At 46.2% G+C, this 19,344-nt stretch overlaps 1 protein-coding gene across 1 annotated transcript in view; it reads left to right on the top strand.

Moving 5' to 3' along the window:
• Positions 1 to 19,344, top strand: part of ATRN (attractin) — a 150,827-nt gene that overhangs the window by 64,184 nt on the left and 67,299 nt on the right. Inside the window, exons 12-20 of the mRNA XM_066548861.1 lie at positions 1,371 to 1,600; positions 2,765 to 2,886; positions 3,400 to 3,538; positions 5,913 to 6,094; positions 8,197 to 8,413; positions 9,549 to 9,734; positions 11,157 to 11,390; positions 12,052 to 12,189; positions 18,112 to 18,205. Of these exons, the coding sequence (XP_066404958.1) occupies positions 1,371 to 1,600; positions 2,765 to 2,886; positions 3,400 to 3,538; positions 5,913 to 6,094; positions 8,197 to 8,413; positions 9,549 to 9,734; positions 11,157 to 11,390; positions 12,052 to 12,189; positions 18,112 to 18,205 (1,542 nt within the window). The remainder of the gene's footprint in view (positions 1 to 1,370; positions 1,601 to 2,764; positions 2,887 to 3,399; positions 3,539 to 5,912; positions 6,095 to 8,196; positions 8,414 to 9,548; positions 9,735 to 11,156; positions 11,391 to 12,051; positions 12,190 to 18,111; positions 18,206 to 19,344) is intronic.

Here is a 19,344-nt window from a genome sequence, read left to right as displayed (position 1 = left end):
CATGGAGCTTTGGGCTGCCCCATCCCTGGAAGGGTCCCAGGCCAGGTTGGATGGGGTTTGGAGCAGCCTGGCCTAGTGGAAGGTGTCCATACCCATGACAGGGAGTGGAAAGAGGTGGGATTTAAGGTTCCTTCCCACCCAAACTATTTTGTGAATCTCTGAAAGTTTTCAGATCTTCACTCTTGTAATGTCTTTAGTATTCAGCTGTTCCCATCAGCCCTTCTGTACTGGGCTAAACTGAACCAGCTCACTTAGTTTTTTCAATAATTTGATTTTTTGTCATTATTTTTATATATATTTCTATTTTTTAGTTGTTTAATAATTGTGCATTTTAATGTATTTCACACTTCTTTCTTAGCTGCACTGACAACATTTATTTCCAAATCTGACTTTCCCTCATGCTTTTTAAAATTTTTTTGTGTTTCACTTTACACACCTTTTCCTGTGGGGCTGCTCTTCCCCAGGCACATGATGTTCAGTATTTGGGTGAAATCTTAGGTGAGATTTTGGCTGTTAAGCCTTACAGACTGTAGTGATATCCCTGCTTCCAGATGAACAGCTGTTACTGGATCAGTACAACCAAGTCTGAGAAATTTATTTCATAGGAGTTCTAAAATAGAATGAAAATCATAATACAGCTACTTATGATTTAACCAGAACTTCTCTTTTCAGCTGCCTTGGCCCTTCTTCACCGTATTTTTAAAGGTGCATTGACAGACACAGATGCACAGAGAATTTTTGTGTGACGTTTTTGTGTAACTGTTAAAATTTCGTGTTTTTTCTGGTGCAGCTGAGATACTGAAGGAGGTTTGAAATCCCCCACTCCTGTCTGTACAAATTATTTGTTTGGGGGTTTGTTTGGATTTTTTGGTTGACACAATGACTCTGCTCAGTTGTTACCAGCCATGCAAAGTGTGGTTTTCTTACAGAGGAGGACAGAGAGTGACAGCAACAGAAAGTTTTGTCACAGTTTCTGAACTCTGGTTTAGTGCTGTGGTAGAATCTCCCCAATTTTTATCCTTCCTCTGTGTCTTGCCAGTGTGGATTACAAGGGGATCCCACATTTTTCAGCATTTTACGTATAATCGTGTTGATCAGGTCCCCTCAAAGTTTTGGCTGGAGGGGGACATTGGTCGATGACCTTGAGTAGCTTTGACTCTGTGTTGAGTCTCTCTGGCATCTCTGAAACAGTGAAATTTGTCTGACCTTTTCTTTAGTGCCTCCCTTAACCAAGAGCTATTTATTTGGATTTATATATGCTGGCATATAATAAAACACTTCTCTCAGACCTTAAATCCCATTTACTGGAGCAGTGCTCTGTCCATGAAAACAGCTGTGAGTTTTTCTCTCTTTGCTTCCATGTTGTCCAGCACCATGTATGTGTTTGGAGGCTTCAACAGCCTCCTCCTGAGTGACATCCTGAAGTTCACACCTGAGAGATGTGAGGCTTTTGGCAACGAGTCATCCTGCCTGGGGGCTGGCCCCGGGCTCAGGTGTGTGTGGGCTCTGCGCCCTCCCCGCCCTCCCCACTGCATCCCCTGGGAAAATGCAACACTGGAGCAGCAGCAAAAGGTGTTTGAAGACTGTCCTCCCAAGCCAGGTAGGTGTCCCCTTCTTTCTGTCCCCTTTCCTGGAAGGTGTGCAGGCTTTTTCTCCTTCCCAACTCCTCCTGTGTTAATTGTGTGCCATTCCAAGGGCAGGTTTTACACTGGGGGTTGTGGTTGGGCTTCCATGTGTCCTGAGAGCCCTTCCTCTGGCCAGGGGTCATGGAGATGTGGAGGTGTTTCTATCTCCTGCTCCTGAAACTGCTTGTTCATGAGATCTTTTTCCTACCCTGCTTCTTGGACTTACTTTTCTATCCCTAACAAGAATCACCAGCCAGGGACCAGGCCTGGACCATCATTCTGTAAATGTTTGCTCCAAGAATTGACCTTGGGAGAGCCAAGAATTGGCTGAAGAGCACCACGGGGCAAGGAAGGGCATCTGGATCTGATGGAATGATCCTGTACTCTTCAAAAGAGACAGCAGGGATACTGCTTTAGGAAAAGTTTGGTTTTTTGGCAGGGGGTTGGTACCAGATGATCTTTAAGGTCCCTTCCAACCCCAACCATTCTGGGATTCTATGATTCTATGTATAGAGGCAGATAAAATGAATTAATGTTTTAAGGTCTGATTCCTGTCTTTCCCCTTAGGATAATTTTAAACAACTTTATCCTGATACATTCATTATACAGCCCTTGGTTCTGTAACAGATGTGCAGCCTTTAATTATTTAATAGAAACTGGTGTAAAGGACATTGCCTTGCTGGGTTCCCAATGCACAGTAAATTTTCACAAAGCGCAGGCAATAAATAATTGGAAAGATGAATGAAAAATTCAAGCTTCCCATGAAAATGCTCCACTGGAAAGCCAGGCTTGCAGGAAGATGGACCTGTGCTGGGGGATGGCCACCCACTGTCCCTGTGGATATCCTCTGGCATCACTTCCCTGGCTCTTAACGTGTCTGACTTCGTGTGCTTCCATGTCTTGGTGCATTATTTTCTGGTGATGTGTTTTAGGGCTCCTTGGGCACTAAAAATGATTGCTGCTGTAAATAAAAGCAATCTTCTATCAGTTCAAACACATGAAAGTACCTGATTTTAGTTGCTAACAGAAAATCTACAGGCACTGCTATTTGGTTGTGTCTTTTGCTGTAAATAATCAAGTTCTTAGAGCTCTGTCAGGAAATGCCTGTTTTTGGTCATGCAGGTTTTTTTCTTTAATAGCTGTAGACAATGAAAAATGTGATCAGATTACAGACTGCTACAGCTGCACAGCCAACACAAACAGCTGTCAGTGGTGTTCTGACCAGTGTATCCCAGCACACAACAACTGCACAGAGGAACAGGTAATGGCTCTTAACACTTCCCTAGTTTAAATTTACCCTTTGGAATAGCAAATATCCACATTTCCATCTGTCAGTGTTATGATCCCTGTTTTGTTATTCCCAGTGCATATCTAGCTCAAAAGTGCCACGTGTTTGGAGGTTTTTCAATTTGATCCAAGGGTTTTGCATGGTATTTTACAATGAATTTAGGAGGATGGCTGTGGGCAGGGGAAGAGTTGGAGGTTTCACCATGGTGATTATTCATTAATCACATTTTGGGTTTGATATCAATAGGGCTTTCCCTAGAAGAAACAAAATAGCCCTCTTGTAAAAGCTTTAGTACGGAAAACATGTCAGGCAGTGTTTTGGGGGAATATCTTGGATAACCAGTCCAGGCTGTGCCCAGTTCCACAGCTTTTGGATATATAAATTGCCTTGTAGAGCTGGACTGTGATATTAGTGTTGTAATCATGGCTGTTATAAACCCACATGGCTGGAGATCAGAAAAAGTCTCACCTGTGCTATTTATTTTAGGTTCCTGTTACTCTCTATGACAATTGTCCTAAGGATAATCCTGCCTATTACTGTAACAAAAAGACAAGTTGTAAAAGCTGTGCCATGGATCAAAACTGTCAGTGGGAACCTAGGAATCAGGAGTGCATTGCTTTGCCAGGTAGGTAGTGCTACCAAATTCACCCACTCCAAAAGTTGTCACGAGTTTCTAAAAATTTTTGTTGGTTTTAACCCTAAATCTTTAGTTTTTAGTGTTAAGATGGAGCAAATAGTGCTGTTTAGTCATAACAGCTTTGGTATGACATTTATTTTGTAATAAATCCAGCAGGTCTGCTGGAATATTTTTCATTCCCAGTTGTCTGAAGAGGACTATGATCACTCGTATAATTATTAGGCTCTATGTCATCTCTCCCTTTTCATTTGATAAAAGCTGTTGATAATAGGCTTCTGCAAGATATTAGATTTAATAATGCATGCTATTTAATTTAGAAACTAAAATTGTGCAAAAGCATAATGGCACATACTGGACAAATGAGGCAAGTAAGACCTGAAGTGTTTAAGGAGAATTCTCCTATCAGAGTGCTTCCAGTGGAGCTTACAGGAGTTGGTTATTAGTTCCCTTGCAGAAATTTATTTTTTTTATCCCAATGACTGGGATAGAAATACAGGATCTTCAGTGATTAACATTTGTAGGTAATAAAATATAGAGAAAGGGGAGAAAACCCATGAGACAGGACATTTTTGTGGATGTGGAAAGCCTTCCCCTAGGACAGGGTAGGTCTGGACATGTCCAGATCTGGTGTTTGCCAGTCTGCAGCAGTTTAAAAATGAGAAGACTTTGAAGAAGAGCAATGAAATTGAGAAAAACATCTTTTAGTGGCCTGTTTTATTTGGTCTAGAAAAAGGGATGATCTGATCATATGTGTAAAAAGCTCATCTGAAAAATTGACACCTGAGAGCTTTTCCATCTGTTAAGTCTGAATTCACATTGGAAATGCCCATGAGGTTTTTTTCTGCAAGGGAAATAATTAATCACAAAGTGTAAGGAGTTCTTCAGTAGTGGGGTTGTGCTCTGGTTGAAGCAGGGATTAATCCTGGTAGTTGGTGCTGTGGACAGGATTAGCACAACAACCCTCTCCTGCCAAAAGGTCCCCTGACAACTCTGGGTGAGTAGGTGGCTTCAAGACATCAACAAAATACAAATTTGTTTTTTTCCCCTCTTTCTCCTACAACAATTTTACTGTTCAACATTGTAATAGGTGCTTTGATTACAACATACGAATGCTGATGTCAGACTTCAGCTCCCCTGAACAGATTTCCTTCTCCTCCAATGTTGTTATGTATCAAGACTTCTCAGCACACCTCTAAGGCATACTGCCTTGGGATGGGGCTCTGGGTATTTTTTGGTGGTAGGGTTCATAGAATCATTAAGGCTGGAAAATACCTCCAAGATCATCATCATCAGCCTCTGTCCCAGCCTCACCATGGCCCTAAGCCACAGCACTAAGGGCCATGTCTGCTCATTTTCTGAACACTTCCAGGGGTGGGGACTCCAGCACTGACCTGGGCAGCCCCTTCCAATGCTTGGCAACACCTTCAGGGAAGAAATTTTCCCTATTACAAAACCTAAACCTCTCCTGGAACAAGTTAAGGGCATTTCCCCTCCTCCCTGGAGCAGAGCCCAACCCCCCCGGCTGTGCCCTCCTGGCAGGAGCTGTGCAGAGCCACAAGGGCCCCCTGAGCCTCCTTTGCTCCAGGCTGAGCCCCTGCCCAGCTCCCTCAGGGACTCTGCAGCCCCTGCCCGGCTCCCTCAGGGACTCTGCAGCCCCTGCCCGGCTCCCTCAGGGACTCTGCAGCCCCTGCCCGGCTCCCTCAGGGACTCTGCAGCCCCTGCCCGGCTCCCTCAGGGACTCTGCAGCCCCTGCCCGGCTCCCTCAGGGACTCTGCAGCCCCTGCCCGGCTCCCTCAGGGACTCTGCAGCCCCTGCCCGGCTCCCTCAGGGACTCTGCAGCCCCTGCCCGGCTCCCTCAGGGACTCTGCAGCCCCTGCCCGGCTCCCTCAGGGACTCTGCAGCCCCTGCCCGGCTCCCTCAGGGACTCTGCAGCCCCTGCCCGGCTCCCTCAGGGACTCTGCAGCCCCTGCCCGGCTCCCTCAGGGATTCTGCAGCCCCTGCCCGGCTCCCTCAGGGACTCTGCAGCCCCTGCCCGGCTCCCTCAGGGACTCTGCAGCCCCTGCCCGGCTCCCTCAGGGCTTCTGCAGCCCCTGCCCAGCTCTGTTCCTGCCCTGGCCACGCTCCAGCCCCTCCAGAGCTCTCCAGAGCTGCCCCAGCCCTGGAGGTGCCCCGGCAGTGCCAGCACAGGGACACTGTGGCACTGCTCTGGCCCTCCTGCCACCCCAGAGCTGGCATAGCCCAGGGGCCACTGGCCCCTTTCCCACCTGGGCTCATGTTTTTCAATGATTGTTTCATTACCTTGATTGTTGGGAAGGTCACCTGCATCTCTGGGTTTAGTTTCTTTCCCTTTCTTGTCCCCCAGAAAATATCTGTGGAACAAATTGGCATTTGGTTGGCAACTCCTGCCTGAGGATCACCAACGCCAAGGAGAACTACGATCATGCCAAACTGTCCTGTAGGTCCAACGGTGCTTTACTGGCTTCTCTCACCACCCAGAAGAAGGTGGAATTTGTTCTGAAGGAGCTGCAGAAGATTCAGTCTTCGGTGAGTGCCTCTCTTGTCTGTCCCTTGCATTATAAAGCCGTGGCTGTGGAGAAGTCCTTGCTGGAATATTGTGTGCTCTGTACACAATGGAAATGCCTCTTAACCAAAACCAACTGATTTTCTTTTGAAATTCAGTGTACCCTCTGGGTGCTTCTGAGCTGAAATTGTAGAGAATGTAAATGGAAAGGATAAACATAAACATACACAGTGCCTTAGAGAGATCACTTTCTGTGCTGAAATCACACCTGCATTTCCCGGGTGGAATACCGGACTGCAGCAGGAGCCCTCTGCTGGCCTGTGCACAATATTTGATAAATAAAAGCCCCTTTGGGGCACTGGAGGTGTTTAATGTAAAGTGTTGAGTTATTTACTGCACTCAGAAAAGCAGCTGTTTAAAATGTCACCTTCTCACTCCACAGAGCTGCTTGGCTTATTGGGCGTTATTTGGGTGTCATTTAGTGGCAGGTGCTTTTCTGTCAGGCCCAGGGAGAAGCAAATTGGAATTTTTCCCTCTTCATGCATCAATGAAATAAATACAATTTTTTTCCAGTCCCTGGGAGAAGAAGGGAGATGTTCAGGGCAGGTTGTACAGGTGGTACTACAGCCCTAACGAAGAATGATGCTGTGCATCTCTTCTAAAATCCTGGATTAACCTGGAAAGCTGCTGTGGCCTGATGGCACATCAGAATAACAACTCCTGGATCCCAGAGGCCACTGTGGGGGAAGCATTTTCTCTAGGAAAAATGAGGTTGGAGGCAATAGGATTGCTTTTTTTCAAGAGAGAACATGCTTCAGTACTTAAGAGAAATATTCTCTTGTTAAAACAAGAACATTCCCTGCCTTGATGTCTTTTGTAATTTTAAAGTAGCATTTCAACATTTACAGTGTTTTAGAGGGGAGTCAATTTAGCCAAGCAAAGGTAGGGTGCAGTTTAAGCAGGATTGTTCATTAAATCTTCTGTAAAATGAGGAAGCCAGGCCTGGGATACTGTAAAAAATACATGATTCTGACAGCTCCAGGTGTTTCTGGATATTCCAGTAGGTGAGCGTAGAGTCAACTCCTAAGGACACATGGTAGCCCTTCCCTCACAGTGTTTAAATCTTTACACCATGTAAAAAGGAATTGTTAATTTACAGGGTTCTTTTTCCACCCACAGAGTCCTTTGAAAAGTGAGCCTAAAGAGACTAGGAGCCTGTTTTAATGGATATTAGGATAGAATGCTTATAAGGTGGGAAAGTGTATCCTGAGCTGATCCCAGCGTGGGCAGCAGGGGAGGGGGGACTCTGTCCCTGTGCCCCTCCCTGAGGTGAGAGCCCACCTGCAGAGCTGCCCCAGCCCTGGGGCCAACAGCAGGAGGACGTGGAGCTGCTGGAGAGAGCCCAGAGGAGGCCCCGGAGCTGCTGCAGGGCTGGAGCCCCTCTGCTCTGGAGCCAGGCTGGCAGAGCTGGGAATGCTCCCCTGGAGAAGGGAAGGCTCCAGGCAGAGCTCAGAGCCCCTGGCAGGGCCTGCAGGGGCTCCAGGAGAGCTGCAGAGGGGCTGGGGACAAGGCCTGCAGGGACAGGAGCCAGGGAATGGCTCCCACTGCCAGAGGGCAGGGATGGCTGGGATCTTGGGAATGAGGAATTGTTCCCTGGCAGGGTGGGCAGGCCCTGGCACAGGTGCCCAGAGCAGCTGTGGCTGTCCGTGGATCCCTGGCAGTGCCCCAGGCCAGGTTGGACACTGGGACTGGGAGCACTGGTGGCTGTGCTGAGGGAGGCTCTGCTTTGCAGGTGCTTCTTTTTCAAGTAAACTCTATGTAGATGTTTAGTAATAACAAGAAAATATGTTGGTGTTAGCACGATCTGCTTTGTAACCCTGTTGCTGTTGGAAGCTGCAGCTCTAGGGTATAAAAGTGCATAAAATCAGTTTGAAGTAGGTGATGTTTACTTATTTTAGCAGTAAAGCCATGTATTATATCAACAGAGCTCCAGTGCTCCTCCCCAAAATGAAAGTGTGCCAAAAAATAAATTGCCACTAGAAATAGTGGTCTTATAGGATCTTTATATTATGAATTTTGTGGCTAGCAACACTAATTCAGATTTGACCTGCTTTTTTATTTCTAGCCCAAAACTTTGACTCCTTGGGTTGGACTGAGGAAAATCAATGTGTCCTATTGGTGCTGGGAAGACATGTCCCCCTTCACCAACACCCTCGTCCAGTGGCTCCCCAATGAACCCAGTGATGCTGGATTTTGTGGATATTTAGCTGAGCCTTCCCAACAGGGCTTGAAGGCAGCAACATGTATCAACGAGGTCAACGGCACTGTCTGTGAAAGGCCAGGTAACAGCAGCTGTCTGCTTGATTTCTGTTTCCTGGAAGGTAAAGAGAATGCAATTTGTTACATTTTAAACCAGCTGCATTATGACTTTGCCAAAGAAAAATACTTCTGAACAAGAGTCTTGCGTAGGCATTTCATGCAGGAAATGGGAATTTTAAAAATAGCTTACTATTTGCGCTGTTAACTGTAAAATATTTGAAGTACATTATTTTAATTATTTTTTTTCTTAATTGCATACCTACATGTGACATTTAGGGTAATTATGGTATGGAGCATTCTCCTGTTTCAAAGAAATAAAAAATTAATAGTAACTTTCTGATTGAATTCCCCTTTTTCCCCTCCCCTGCTATGTAGCCAGAGGAGGATTTTATCAAAGTTTGAAATTAATTGGCCAAGACACTTTGGAGATATGAGAACTTTGAAAAAAACAATCTATTTGCTTTTGGGAAAAGTCTTCCAGCTTTATTGAAACTGCATATCTTTTCAGATGGCTTGGTCTGTTAATTCTCCATTGTAGCTGATCATTTCTGAATACCAATTAGTGCCTTTTAAAGTATTAGGGAAGTTGGTTGATTAAAAAAAAAATTAGGTACACTGCAGCAGTTGAAATCATTCTTTGTGGAAGAGCAGGATGCGAATCCTGAATGTGGAACCTGAACTCAAATTCCATATGTTTTCACTTGCAGCACTTGGGTTTAAGCTTTGTGCTGGCTTTTATGGTCTGAGAACAGTCACTTGAAGCAAAACTTAAAGCATTGGCTCGGACTACAAACTGCTGAGTTAGTTCAGTGCTCGTTTGATGTCTGTAACTGATCAAATCACTTAAAGCATGTGCCTGTGAGCTCATGTAAAACAGGGCTCTGCCCTGCACTTTGCTGGGGAGGGTAACTAAGGAATGCATCAGCAGAACTGCAGAGAAAGAGAGACCTCTGCTCCATGCCCAGAGCAGCTGCGGCTGCCCCTGGATCCCTGGCAGTGCCCAGGCCAGGCTGGACACTGGGCTGGGAGCAGCTGGGGCAGTGGGAGGTGTCCCTGCCATGGCAGGGGTGGGATGGGCTGGGATGGGCCCTAGGTCCGTTCCCAGCGGGAGCAGGGTGCAGCTGTTCCTGGCAGACTCTGATGTTGTCCTCCCCGCAGCCAACCACAGCGCCAAGCAGTGCCGCACGCCGTGCGCGCTGCGCGCCGCCTGCGCCGAGTGCACCAGCGGCAGCTCCGAGTGCATGTGGTGCAGCAACATGCAGCAGTGCGTGGACTCCAACGCCTACGTGGCCTCCTTCCCCTACGGGCAGTGCATGGAGTGGTACACCATGAGCAGCTGTCCCCGTGAGTCACGGTGCTGGGCTGGGGCACAGGCCCTGGAGGGCCCTGTGGGGTGTGCTGGACATCCCTGGGATGGAGGGGACGAGGCCAGGCTGGATGGGGCTTGGTGCACCCTGCTCCAGCCAGAGGCTCCTGCCCATGGGCAGGGTGTGGAGGGCCCTGTGGGGTGTGCTGGACATCCCTGGGATGGAGGGGACGAGGCCAGGCTGGATGGGGCTTGGTGCACCCTGCTCCAGCAGGTGCCCATGGCCGGGTGGAACAACACGGCCTCTTTCCAACCCGAAGCATTCTGCAATTGCCTGTTATCAAATCCAAATCAGGGTTTACACAAGTGTTTTATTCTGAAGTATTGACTACTTACAGACTGTAAGTAGGAATTCCTACCTCATTTTAAAGAAATTATTTACTTTTTTGCCCCTTTTAGGTAGATGAGAGCAAACTGCAAAAGCTTCATGGCACTTTGGAATAGTGTATTTTCCTTTCAAACTGGAGTAAAAGGGCCTAAAAACTAAAAACAAGTGAAGATGTAGAAATTACTTTATTTATGTTGAATTCTTTAGGAGCTGGGTGTGAGCAGGGGCATCACAAGTAGCTCAAAATGTTGCAAAATATGAGATGAAGAAAATGAATTTAAGGAACATGAAAGTATGAACTTCCCATATTGTCAGAGGTCAAAAGTTGGAGGAAGCATCAGGCAGGAGATGAGTAAGCTAAAATAATGAAAAACAAACTTTTTTTTCTTTTTGAAGGCAAATATTGTCTATTTAAACATCAAAATAGAAAATATGCTTATCTTGCAACACCAAGAATCCAGAAAATATTTTTCAAGATGGTCTAGGGAAAGAAATAGAAAAAGTTTTAGCATGTAAAGAGTTTGTCACCCCTAAAATCCAATCCCATTAGAGAATGGAGGGGCTAAAGGGTGGAATTTTATTCTCCTATTTGTATTCTATGCTTTTTGCCTCAGATAAATACTTGAAATAATAGCATGTGATACTGAAACGTGGTAGGAAGAGGCTCCAAGTGACTAAACTGGCTGGTTTCTAGCCTTTGCCTCCAGATGGCCCATTTGATCATCCGATCTATTTTAAATAAATCAGAGATGTTTTGTAGAGGGAACATTAACCTCTGGTGTTAGAGGGTGGCGTGTAATGGTTTGAAAAACCTCTGTGTGTGTTGTGCTGTTTTGTAACTCATTGACTTTTGGAACCTTCGTTAATAGTTTCCTTAGATTCTGGAATAAATATGCTGTTAGGAATGAACATATTGCTGTGAATATCAGAATAAATATTTCTAGATTTGATGAGATAAATATTTTGGTGAGATAAAAATATAGTTATAGAATAGATTCTGCATTTTTTGTTGCCCGTGTTTGAGATAGTGATTTATTCCACAGTTTTGTATCTTGGTTTGTTTTTTTTGTAGCTGAAAACTGCTCAGGCTACTGCACGTGTGCTCAGTGCCTGGAGCAGCCGGGCTGCGGGTGGTGCACAGATCCCAGCAACACCGGCAAGGGCAAGTGCATGGAGGGCTCCTACCGGGGGCCGGTCAGGATGCCCACGCCAGCCACGCCAGGCAAGCACAGCCTGGAGCCTGTTCTCAATGTCAGCATGTGTCCTGCCGACACCAGCTACAACTGGTCCTTCATCCAGTGTCCAGGTAAACGAGCAGCGTTTCACTGTCCAGCGTTTGCACTGAGTGCAAGGGGAGGGAGTTCTTAGGACTATGGTGGTGTCTTGTGTTCCCTCCTGTTAATGGAGGGGAGAGAAGAGCATGGAATGTAGGCAGGAATTACACACTTGGAGATGGAAGGGGCTGTGAAGCAACTGAGCTGCACAGGTTTGCTGCATGAAGACATTATTATTTATTACTTGGGAGAAATTTTTCCTTTCCCTACAGATCTTTATGAGATTTTAACTTTTGTTTGTTTATTTATTTTAAGTCTGTTTGAAAGAAAGGCAAATCTTCATTTGAAGGTCGTTTTAAGTGTTAATAATGCTTAGGATGATTTTAAACTAATGTTTTTGGCACAGAACCAACACTTCCCTCCCCGTTCCTTGTAAATTCATCCCACCAGCAGCTTCCAGTCCAATGTGCATGTAATGTTTTGCAGTTCAGTTTTCAGTGTGTTGCTCTAAATTCCATTTTTTGATATACACCTGTCTTTGGGCCCATGTATTGCTAGCAAGAGACGAGAAGCTCTCAGGAAGGTGCATGAAATGGTTCCATTTGTGCCCTGCACAGCGCAGCCTCTGAGGGTCTCTGTGAGCTGTGTTTGAGCCCCAGCAGTCAGAGTTTTGCTGTTTGCTGTTTCCCACAGCGTGTCAGTGTAACGGGCACAGCCGGTGTGTGAACGAGAGCGTCTGTGAGAAGTGTGAGAACCTGACCACGGGCAGGCACTGTGAGACCTGCATCTCGGGCTACTACGGGGACCCCACCAACGGGGGCACCTGCCAGCGTAAGTGCACCCTGAGGCTCCCACTCTGCTCATTCCTCTGCTGGCCTAACACACAATATATCCTGATAATTCATGCTTTCCTTCCTGCGGGCGAGGCTCAGTTCTTGTTTCTTCAAATCAAAGACACTCAAACTGCTGAGTGGAATTCCTTTCACTGCACGTAAAGAGGATTTTATAGCCTCCTTTCTAAACTTGGAATGACCACAGTGAAAAATGTCTGTATTTTAGTGTTTGATGATCCTGTATTTAAAAGAAACAGTGTTGATCCAAATGTCATGAACAAATTTCTGCTTATCTGAGTTTCACCTTCTATTCCTTTTGGTTAATGTGTTCTGTGTTTATAGTTAAAATTGTCTGCTTCATAAAGGCTTGCAGTGTTTCATTGAAGACTTGGCTGGATTTCAGTTGAGGATTAGGAGAACCCTGTTAAAATTGCATTTCAGTTTGTAAAGTGCTTTGGGACTCTTTGGCACAAAGAACCATTTTCAGCTGTGCAAGATCTAGTTAACAAACTGGGAAAAAGTCTTCCTTGAAAGACCAATTTAATATTAACAAATACGCATGGAAGACTTGGAGTTTTGACCTGCAACCTTGTGGCATAGTTTTGAACTGCTGTGAATTTTTCAGTGCTGTGGCATGTGGAGACCAACTGTAAACCAGAGACGAAGCTGTGAGAGGTGCAGAAGTGAGGAAGGTGCTTCTTGCTCCTAAGAGATTTAATCAAAGAATCATCAAATGGTTTGGGTCAGAAGGGACCATAAAATTAATCTCATTCCAATTCCCTGCCATGGGCAGGGACACCTCCCACTGTCCCGGGGGCTCCAAGCCCCAGTGGGCAGTCTGGCCTTGGGCATTGCCAGGGATCCAGGGGCAGCCCCAGCAAATCTGGGCACCTGTGCCAGGGCCTGCCCACCCTGCCAGGGAACAATTCCCAAGATCCCAGCCATCCCTGCCCTCTGGCAGTGGGAGCCATTTCCTGGCTCCTGTCCCTGCAGGCCTTGTCCCCAGCCCCTCTGCAGCTCTCCTGGAGCCCCTGCAGGCCCTGCCAGGGGCTCTGAGCTCTGCCTGGAGCCTTCCCTTCTCCAGGGGAGCATTCCCAGCTCTGCCAGCCTGGCTCCAGAGCAGAGGGGCTCCAGCCCTGCAGCAGCTCCGGGGCCTCCTCTGGGCTCTCTCCAGCAGCTCCACGTCCTCCTGCTGTTGGCCCCAGGGCTGGGGCAGCTCTGCAGGTGGGCTCTCACCTCAGGGAGGGGCACAGGGACAGAGTCCCCCCTCCCCTGCTGCCCACGCTGGGATCAGCCCAGGCATGGGGGGGGCTCTGGGCTGGATCATGTCCAGCTCTCACCCAGCAGCACCCCCAGGTCCTTCTCCCCAGGGCTGCTCTCCAGCCATTCCCCACCCATCCTGGGGTTGTGCTCTGCCTTGCTCCAGCCCCATGCTGGACTCTGCACTTGGTCTCGTGTAACTTCATGAGGTTCACACAGTCCCATGTCTCTGGTCTGTTCAGGCTTCTTTTGTGCTATCCAGGTACTGTTGGGGGCCATCTAGATCTGTCTGGATGTCCCCCTCCCCTCCTGCATGCTGACCTTTCCAGTTTGTGTCACTAGCACACTTGCTGTAGGTTCCTCAGTCCCAGTGCCCCTGTCACCAGCAGAGATGTTAAAGAGCACTGACCCAGTGCATTATGTCAGTGGAGTATGGTGAGGTGGAATGAGACAATTAGATACAGTGATGGAAAAGGTAGAATAAAAATAACATTCCTGAGAGCAGTGTCAGAACTTCTGTGAAATGAGTGTGAGTGGTTTATGGCCAGCCTGGAAGAATGAGCTGGAGGTGATTAATGAGTGGGCATTGAAGACTTTTCATTGCTTCTTCCAAATGTGGCGACAATCCAGTAGAAAATAGTTGGATATTAATTTAGGATGTTTACTGGGAGTAGTGCTGACCTTTTGGATGAACATGAGGGTCAGTAACTGCAGCATGGAGTCCTGTTTCCTCAAGAGGAGGGAGGTGGTGATGGTTGAGGCTATGAAGAACTTCCTAATGGACAGATGTGAAGAAGGGGGTTAAAAACTCACAGGGATACAGCTGCCTTCCTTAGAGCAACAGGATATGGAATTCCAACACACAGCACAGTGATAGGGGCTCAAAGGAGAAGGTGCATCCCCAGCACTTGATTTCACAACCTTATCTGCCAGATAATACTGCTGATACTCATAAACTCATTTCAGGAGAAGATACTTTGAAATGCTCCAAAGTTTACTTGAAAGTAATGAATAAATTGAGGCTGAGTTGACTGAGAAAGTACAGATTTCTACCCTGAGCTTTCAGTTTTAATCACTGGATCACAACGTGCCTGTTGGTAGGTGTCACTTTTCCATGTATGTGGAAATGGAGAGTAAGTTCCTTTTGACTCTTGTGCATGAGGATTGTCCCAAAACAGTTTGTTGTTGAGATAATGAATGACAGACTGAAATCATCCAGATACCTGAAAAGGCAATTAGAAAATGTGTAGAGAGATTGTGGGACAGCATTCATTCCTTATCTGATGGAACCAGTAGCTCATGTCAGAAGTGCTTTGCTCTCAAGTGCTTTGGACCCAGGTTTTTAATTTGCTGTGATTTAACACTGTTTACTGGGAAGGGGAAAGAATGAGGGAAGCAGGAACCTGGACAGAAAGACTGGGATGGATTGGGAAAGGGAAAGCAAGAGCAAATCACCCTATCTGATGCAGCCAGGCTGATTTCTGCCTATTAGTCATTTTTGCTTGGTGAAAACCTTTCCAGAGGGGAATTCTTCAGATAAGGATTGGCTGATGGGTAGCAGAGCTAGCTCCTGTTTTCTCCCTTCTCTTAGCTGTGGTCCTTCCATCCTTTCCCAGTAATAATGTGCTGATTTCACTCTTTGTGCATTTGTGAGCAGTACTTAGTGCTGCTGTGTTTTTAGAGGCCATGGTCACAGCCATGCTGCAGACTCTTGTTGTACACTCCAGCCTGACACACACACAAACATCTGTGTGCTTGCACACTCACTGCCTAGTGTGAGTCCTGGCATCATGGAATGGTTTGGGTTGGAAGGGTTCCAATAGACCATCCTGTTCCACCCCATCCATGGCAGGGACACCTCCCACTGTCCCAGGTGCTCCAGTCCCAGTGTCCAACCTGGCCCTGGGCACTGCCAGGGATGCAGGGGCAGCCCCAGCTGCTCTGGGCACCTGTGCCAGGGCCTGCCCACCCTCCCAGGGAGCAATTCCTTCCCTATATCCTGTCTAACCCTGCCCTCTTTTATTTCAATGCTTTCAGTCCTGCATATGTCTGTAAAAAGTCCCAACACAAGATTATATTACTTGTGTTGAAAAAATTTTGTCAACCTGCAGTTATTTCCCTGAAAAAATTGTTTGCATCACATCATACGCCCTGGTGTTGGCAGAGCTAGGCAGATAATAACTAAATGGCAGGTAAATCACTCCTCAGAGGTTGCTTTTAGGAAATGTCCAAGTAGAGAAGTATTAATCAAGAAGGGCAGGAAATGCAGCACATCAAATGTAAAAATAGCTGCAAGGTGCTTTCTCTGCATTCAGGATTTTTCTGAATTTTCTGGTTAAAGTTTCCCATGAAAATATGCTGGTGGGAGATAAGGAAGTCATTTGCAAGTGAAGGGAAGGCACTATTATGCCTGGAATCAGATTGCAGCTCTGGCAGCGCTTCTGAACACATCCACACAGCCTTCATGGTAGCCCATGAGTTGCTGGTGCCATGGACCTGCCTGATTCCCTCTGCCAGGCCCCAGGGGGCCCTGCAGGGCAGCTGAAGCACGTGGCATGGAGTGTTGGGCAGGTGGCTGATGGTGTTGCCATTGGGAAGCTGACCCATCACAAACACAGAAAGAGCAGTAAGGACCCCCAAGACCATGTCTGAGTGAGCCCATGAGGAACACCAGCAGGGGGAAGGTGCTTCATCATCAGGCTTTTATTACCAGGATTCCCAGTCAAAAAGCCATTTCCAGTGCTTGTGGGTTTCTGCTCTATCCTCTGACTCCAGTGGGAAATTGTACTTTGTAGACTCCAGTGGGAGTCTAGAACATTCTGTCAATAGTTTATTTCCAAAATTTAAAGTTATCTGAAAAGCCACGAGAAGATGTCTCTGTGCATATTCTAGTTATTTAGTGAATGATCTCCAGTTACATGCTTGTAGGAAAGTGGATAAATGAATAGATTCTGTTGTTTTAAATAGAGATATTTGAGTGTTCAGTCTTCTTGATATGCTAAAGAGCAGAGAGGAGAGAAAAATTACTGTTACGGCTCAAGATGCTGCAATCTGCCTTTAAACAACCTGAGGTTAAAAAATCAAGAGAAAATTCATGTATGTTCATATTGAATATTGATCCAACGTCACTTTGCTTCCCTTGTGCAAAGCATAAGCAAAGAAGTACAAGACATTCTCAATAGTACTAAGACTTATTTTTCTTTAAGTGGCACTAATGAAAAGAGTGTTTCCTTCACAGAATACAATTATTTTGTTGAATTTTCATTCAGTCTCCTTGTTCCAACAATAGGCCTTTTTGCTTCTTCCTATTTTGCTCTGTGTTGCTGCTAGGAAACCACTCTTCCACATCTGAGAAGCACAATTAAGTGTCCCTGATACAGTATAGCTTCCATTGTGTGCCAACAGAAAGAAGATATCAAAAGGATTCCTAAAATAAGGTCCAAGGCTGGCAGAGATATTCAGGATGGGGACTTGATGTCTAAGAATCTGCTGGTACATTGATTGGCATGGCTGCTTAATGAGGAGGAATATGTCTTCTTAACAAGGAGGCTTTGGCCTTTAAAGCATCTTGTTCCCAGCAAGCTCAAGGACCATAAACAAGGGATCTTTGCTTTGTGTAGTTTTTCCCTTGTATTGTACACTCTGCTGTGCACAGCTCCAGATGGATGCACCTGCATTGGCAGAGTGACTCCTAAATGGCACCTACATGCCAGAGGTTGTTAAATCCGTTCTTGCAGTGACAGTGAACAAGATGTCAAAGTCACCTGGCTGTGTAAGCTTTGTTCTTACTTGTTGGTTTGGTTTTGGGGTTTTTGTGAATGATTCTCCTCTACATCTTTGTAAATAAAGGTCTCAAAGTGTGTCAATATGAGCATTTAACTTAAATCAGAAGGATTTTTATGAAGAAAATCTCCTGTATGTCCTCACCATTCTACCTTGGTTGGATCTTGAGCAGACTCAGGTGTATGGGGTGGTCTGTTTTGGGCATGCCCCAAACCTGAAGTTGTTCAGGGCTGTGCAGGTTTGTTTCAACCGCAACTCAATGACATTCTGCACAAAGTTATTCTAAAATATATAGGGGAATGCACCCCAACTAGTCCCAGCATGGACATCATCACCATCTTAGCACCAGATGTTTTCTGCTGATGCTGTTGATAATGACCTTGTTTCCTCAGTAGAAATGATGAAATATTATTTTTCCCAAGCCTGTTTATTTATTTCTGGAAAAAGCCCCTGAAGTCCCATGGGCTTTGTTTTATTTTCCCAATTCTTCTCTCAAGAGTTTTGAGTTTGGCTGAAATGTGTTAACAAGCCCAAAATTATTTCAAATATTGTCTTTTCCTTCTTAGTTATGATAGCACTCCCGCTGTCTAACAATAGGAGAGGAAGTTAAATGAATTTTTGAGGCTAAAAAGCTGAGTCTGATGATGATTTCATACAAACCACCAGTCCTGGGTAGCCTGTGCTTGCTCTGTTTTGATGCACAGTTCTATTTTCATCTGCCTTCTGTAGCACAAAGAAAGCAAAGGACACCAAATGGGTTTTCATCTGCACGTTAATTGTTGATGTATCTCAGTTTGACAACTAAAGTACTTAATTGCTATTGAATTTGCTTCTCTTCTTCATTCAATGTTGCATCTTCTCCCCCTCTGCTCAACAGCTTGCAAGTGCAATGGCCATGCGTCCGTCTGCAACACAAACACAGGGAAATGTTTCTGCACAACCAAGGGAATCAAGGGAGATGAGTGTCAGCTGTGAGTTCATTTCCCTTTCTTATTTGCAATGAAAAATTGTGCACGTACCACCTTAGACACCCCTCCTGCCCCCCATTTTTAATGGTTGTGTTTATGATGTCTCTGCTCATTTCTTCCTCCTGACAGTTGACTGACTGCACTGAGGGTGCAGCCAGCCGTGGGTCCCCTGGGGAATATCATGAACAGGATGATTTCCTGAAGAATTCCAATTTTAAAAACATTTAAACTGGGAATATCATGCAGAAGGGATGGGTGAAAAAATCCCCACGCCCCAAACTATACATAGAATCACAGAAGTGTTTGGGTTGGAAGAGACTCTGGGCTCATCCCATTCCACCCCCTGCCATGGCAGGGACACCTCCCACTGTCCCAGGTGCTCCAGCCCCAGTGTCCAACCTGGCCTTGGGCACTGCCAGGGATCCAGGGGCAGCCCCAGCAAATCTGGGAATGCCAGCCCAGGCAGGAATTCCTTGCCAAGATCCCAGCCCACTCTCCCCTTTCCCAGTGGGAGCCATTCCCTGGCTCCTGTCCCTGCAGGCCTTGTCCCCAGCCCCTCTGCAGCTCTCCTGGAGCCCCTGCAGGCCCTGCCAGGGGCTCTGAGCTCTGCCTGGAGCCTTCCCTTCTCCAGGGGAGCATTCCCAGCTCTGCCAGCCTGGCTCCAGAGCAGAGGGGCTCCAGCCCTGCAGCAGCTCCGGGGCCTCCTCTGGGCTCTCTCTGCTTTGCTCTATCCTTCAGTATCTTCTTTTTACCTGGTACATTTCACCGTCCGTGCTCTCTGATGCTGTTCATGCGAGTGTAAATATAGCCGAAATGAGCCTTTGACATTCAAGCAGTTTAATGGAGCAGTTTTAGAGCAACAAATTTGCTGGAGGTTTTTCTGTAACATAACAGAAATGCTTTTAGTGTAATGTTAGGGGAAATAATTTAATTCCAAATAATTTCATTGCCAGGTTTATTTTTAAAGCATTGCTCACATGAGTAAACATTTATAGGATAGAACCTGAAATAGCCATAAATGACTAAGCTAATCCAGTTCCATGCATTGTGGAGAGCTAATAAATACCTCCAGGTGGATGCAAACGTTAATATCCAGAATTTTATATTGCGTTTTTACTGCATGTGAGTTGGACTTGGAGCGA

The sequence above is a fragment of the Molothrus aeneus genome, chromosome 4 (genome assembly GCF_037042795.1).
Source record: "Molothrus aeneus isolate 106 chromosome 4, BPBGC_Maene_1.0, whole genome shotgun sequence".
In the NCBI taxonomy this organism is placed as follows: Eukaryota; Metazoa; Chordata; class Aves; order Passeriformes; family Icteridae; genus Molothrus; species Molothrus aeneus.
Note: the sequence above shows the minus strand (reverse complement) of the source record. Positions and strands in the feature narration are given on the sequence as shown.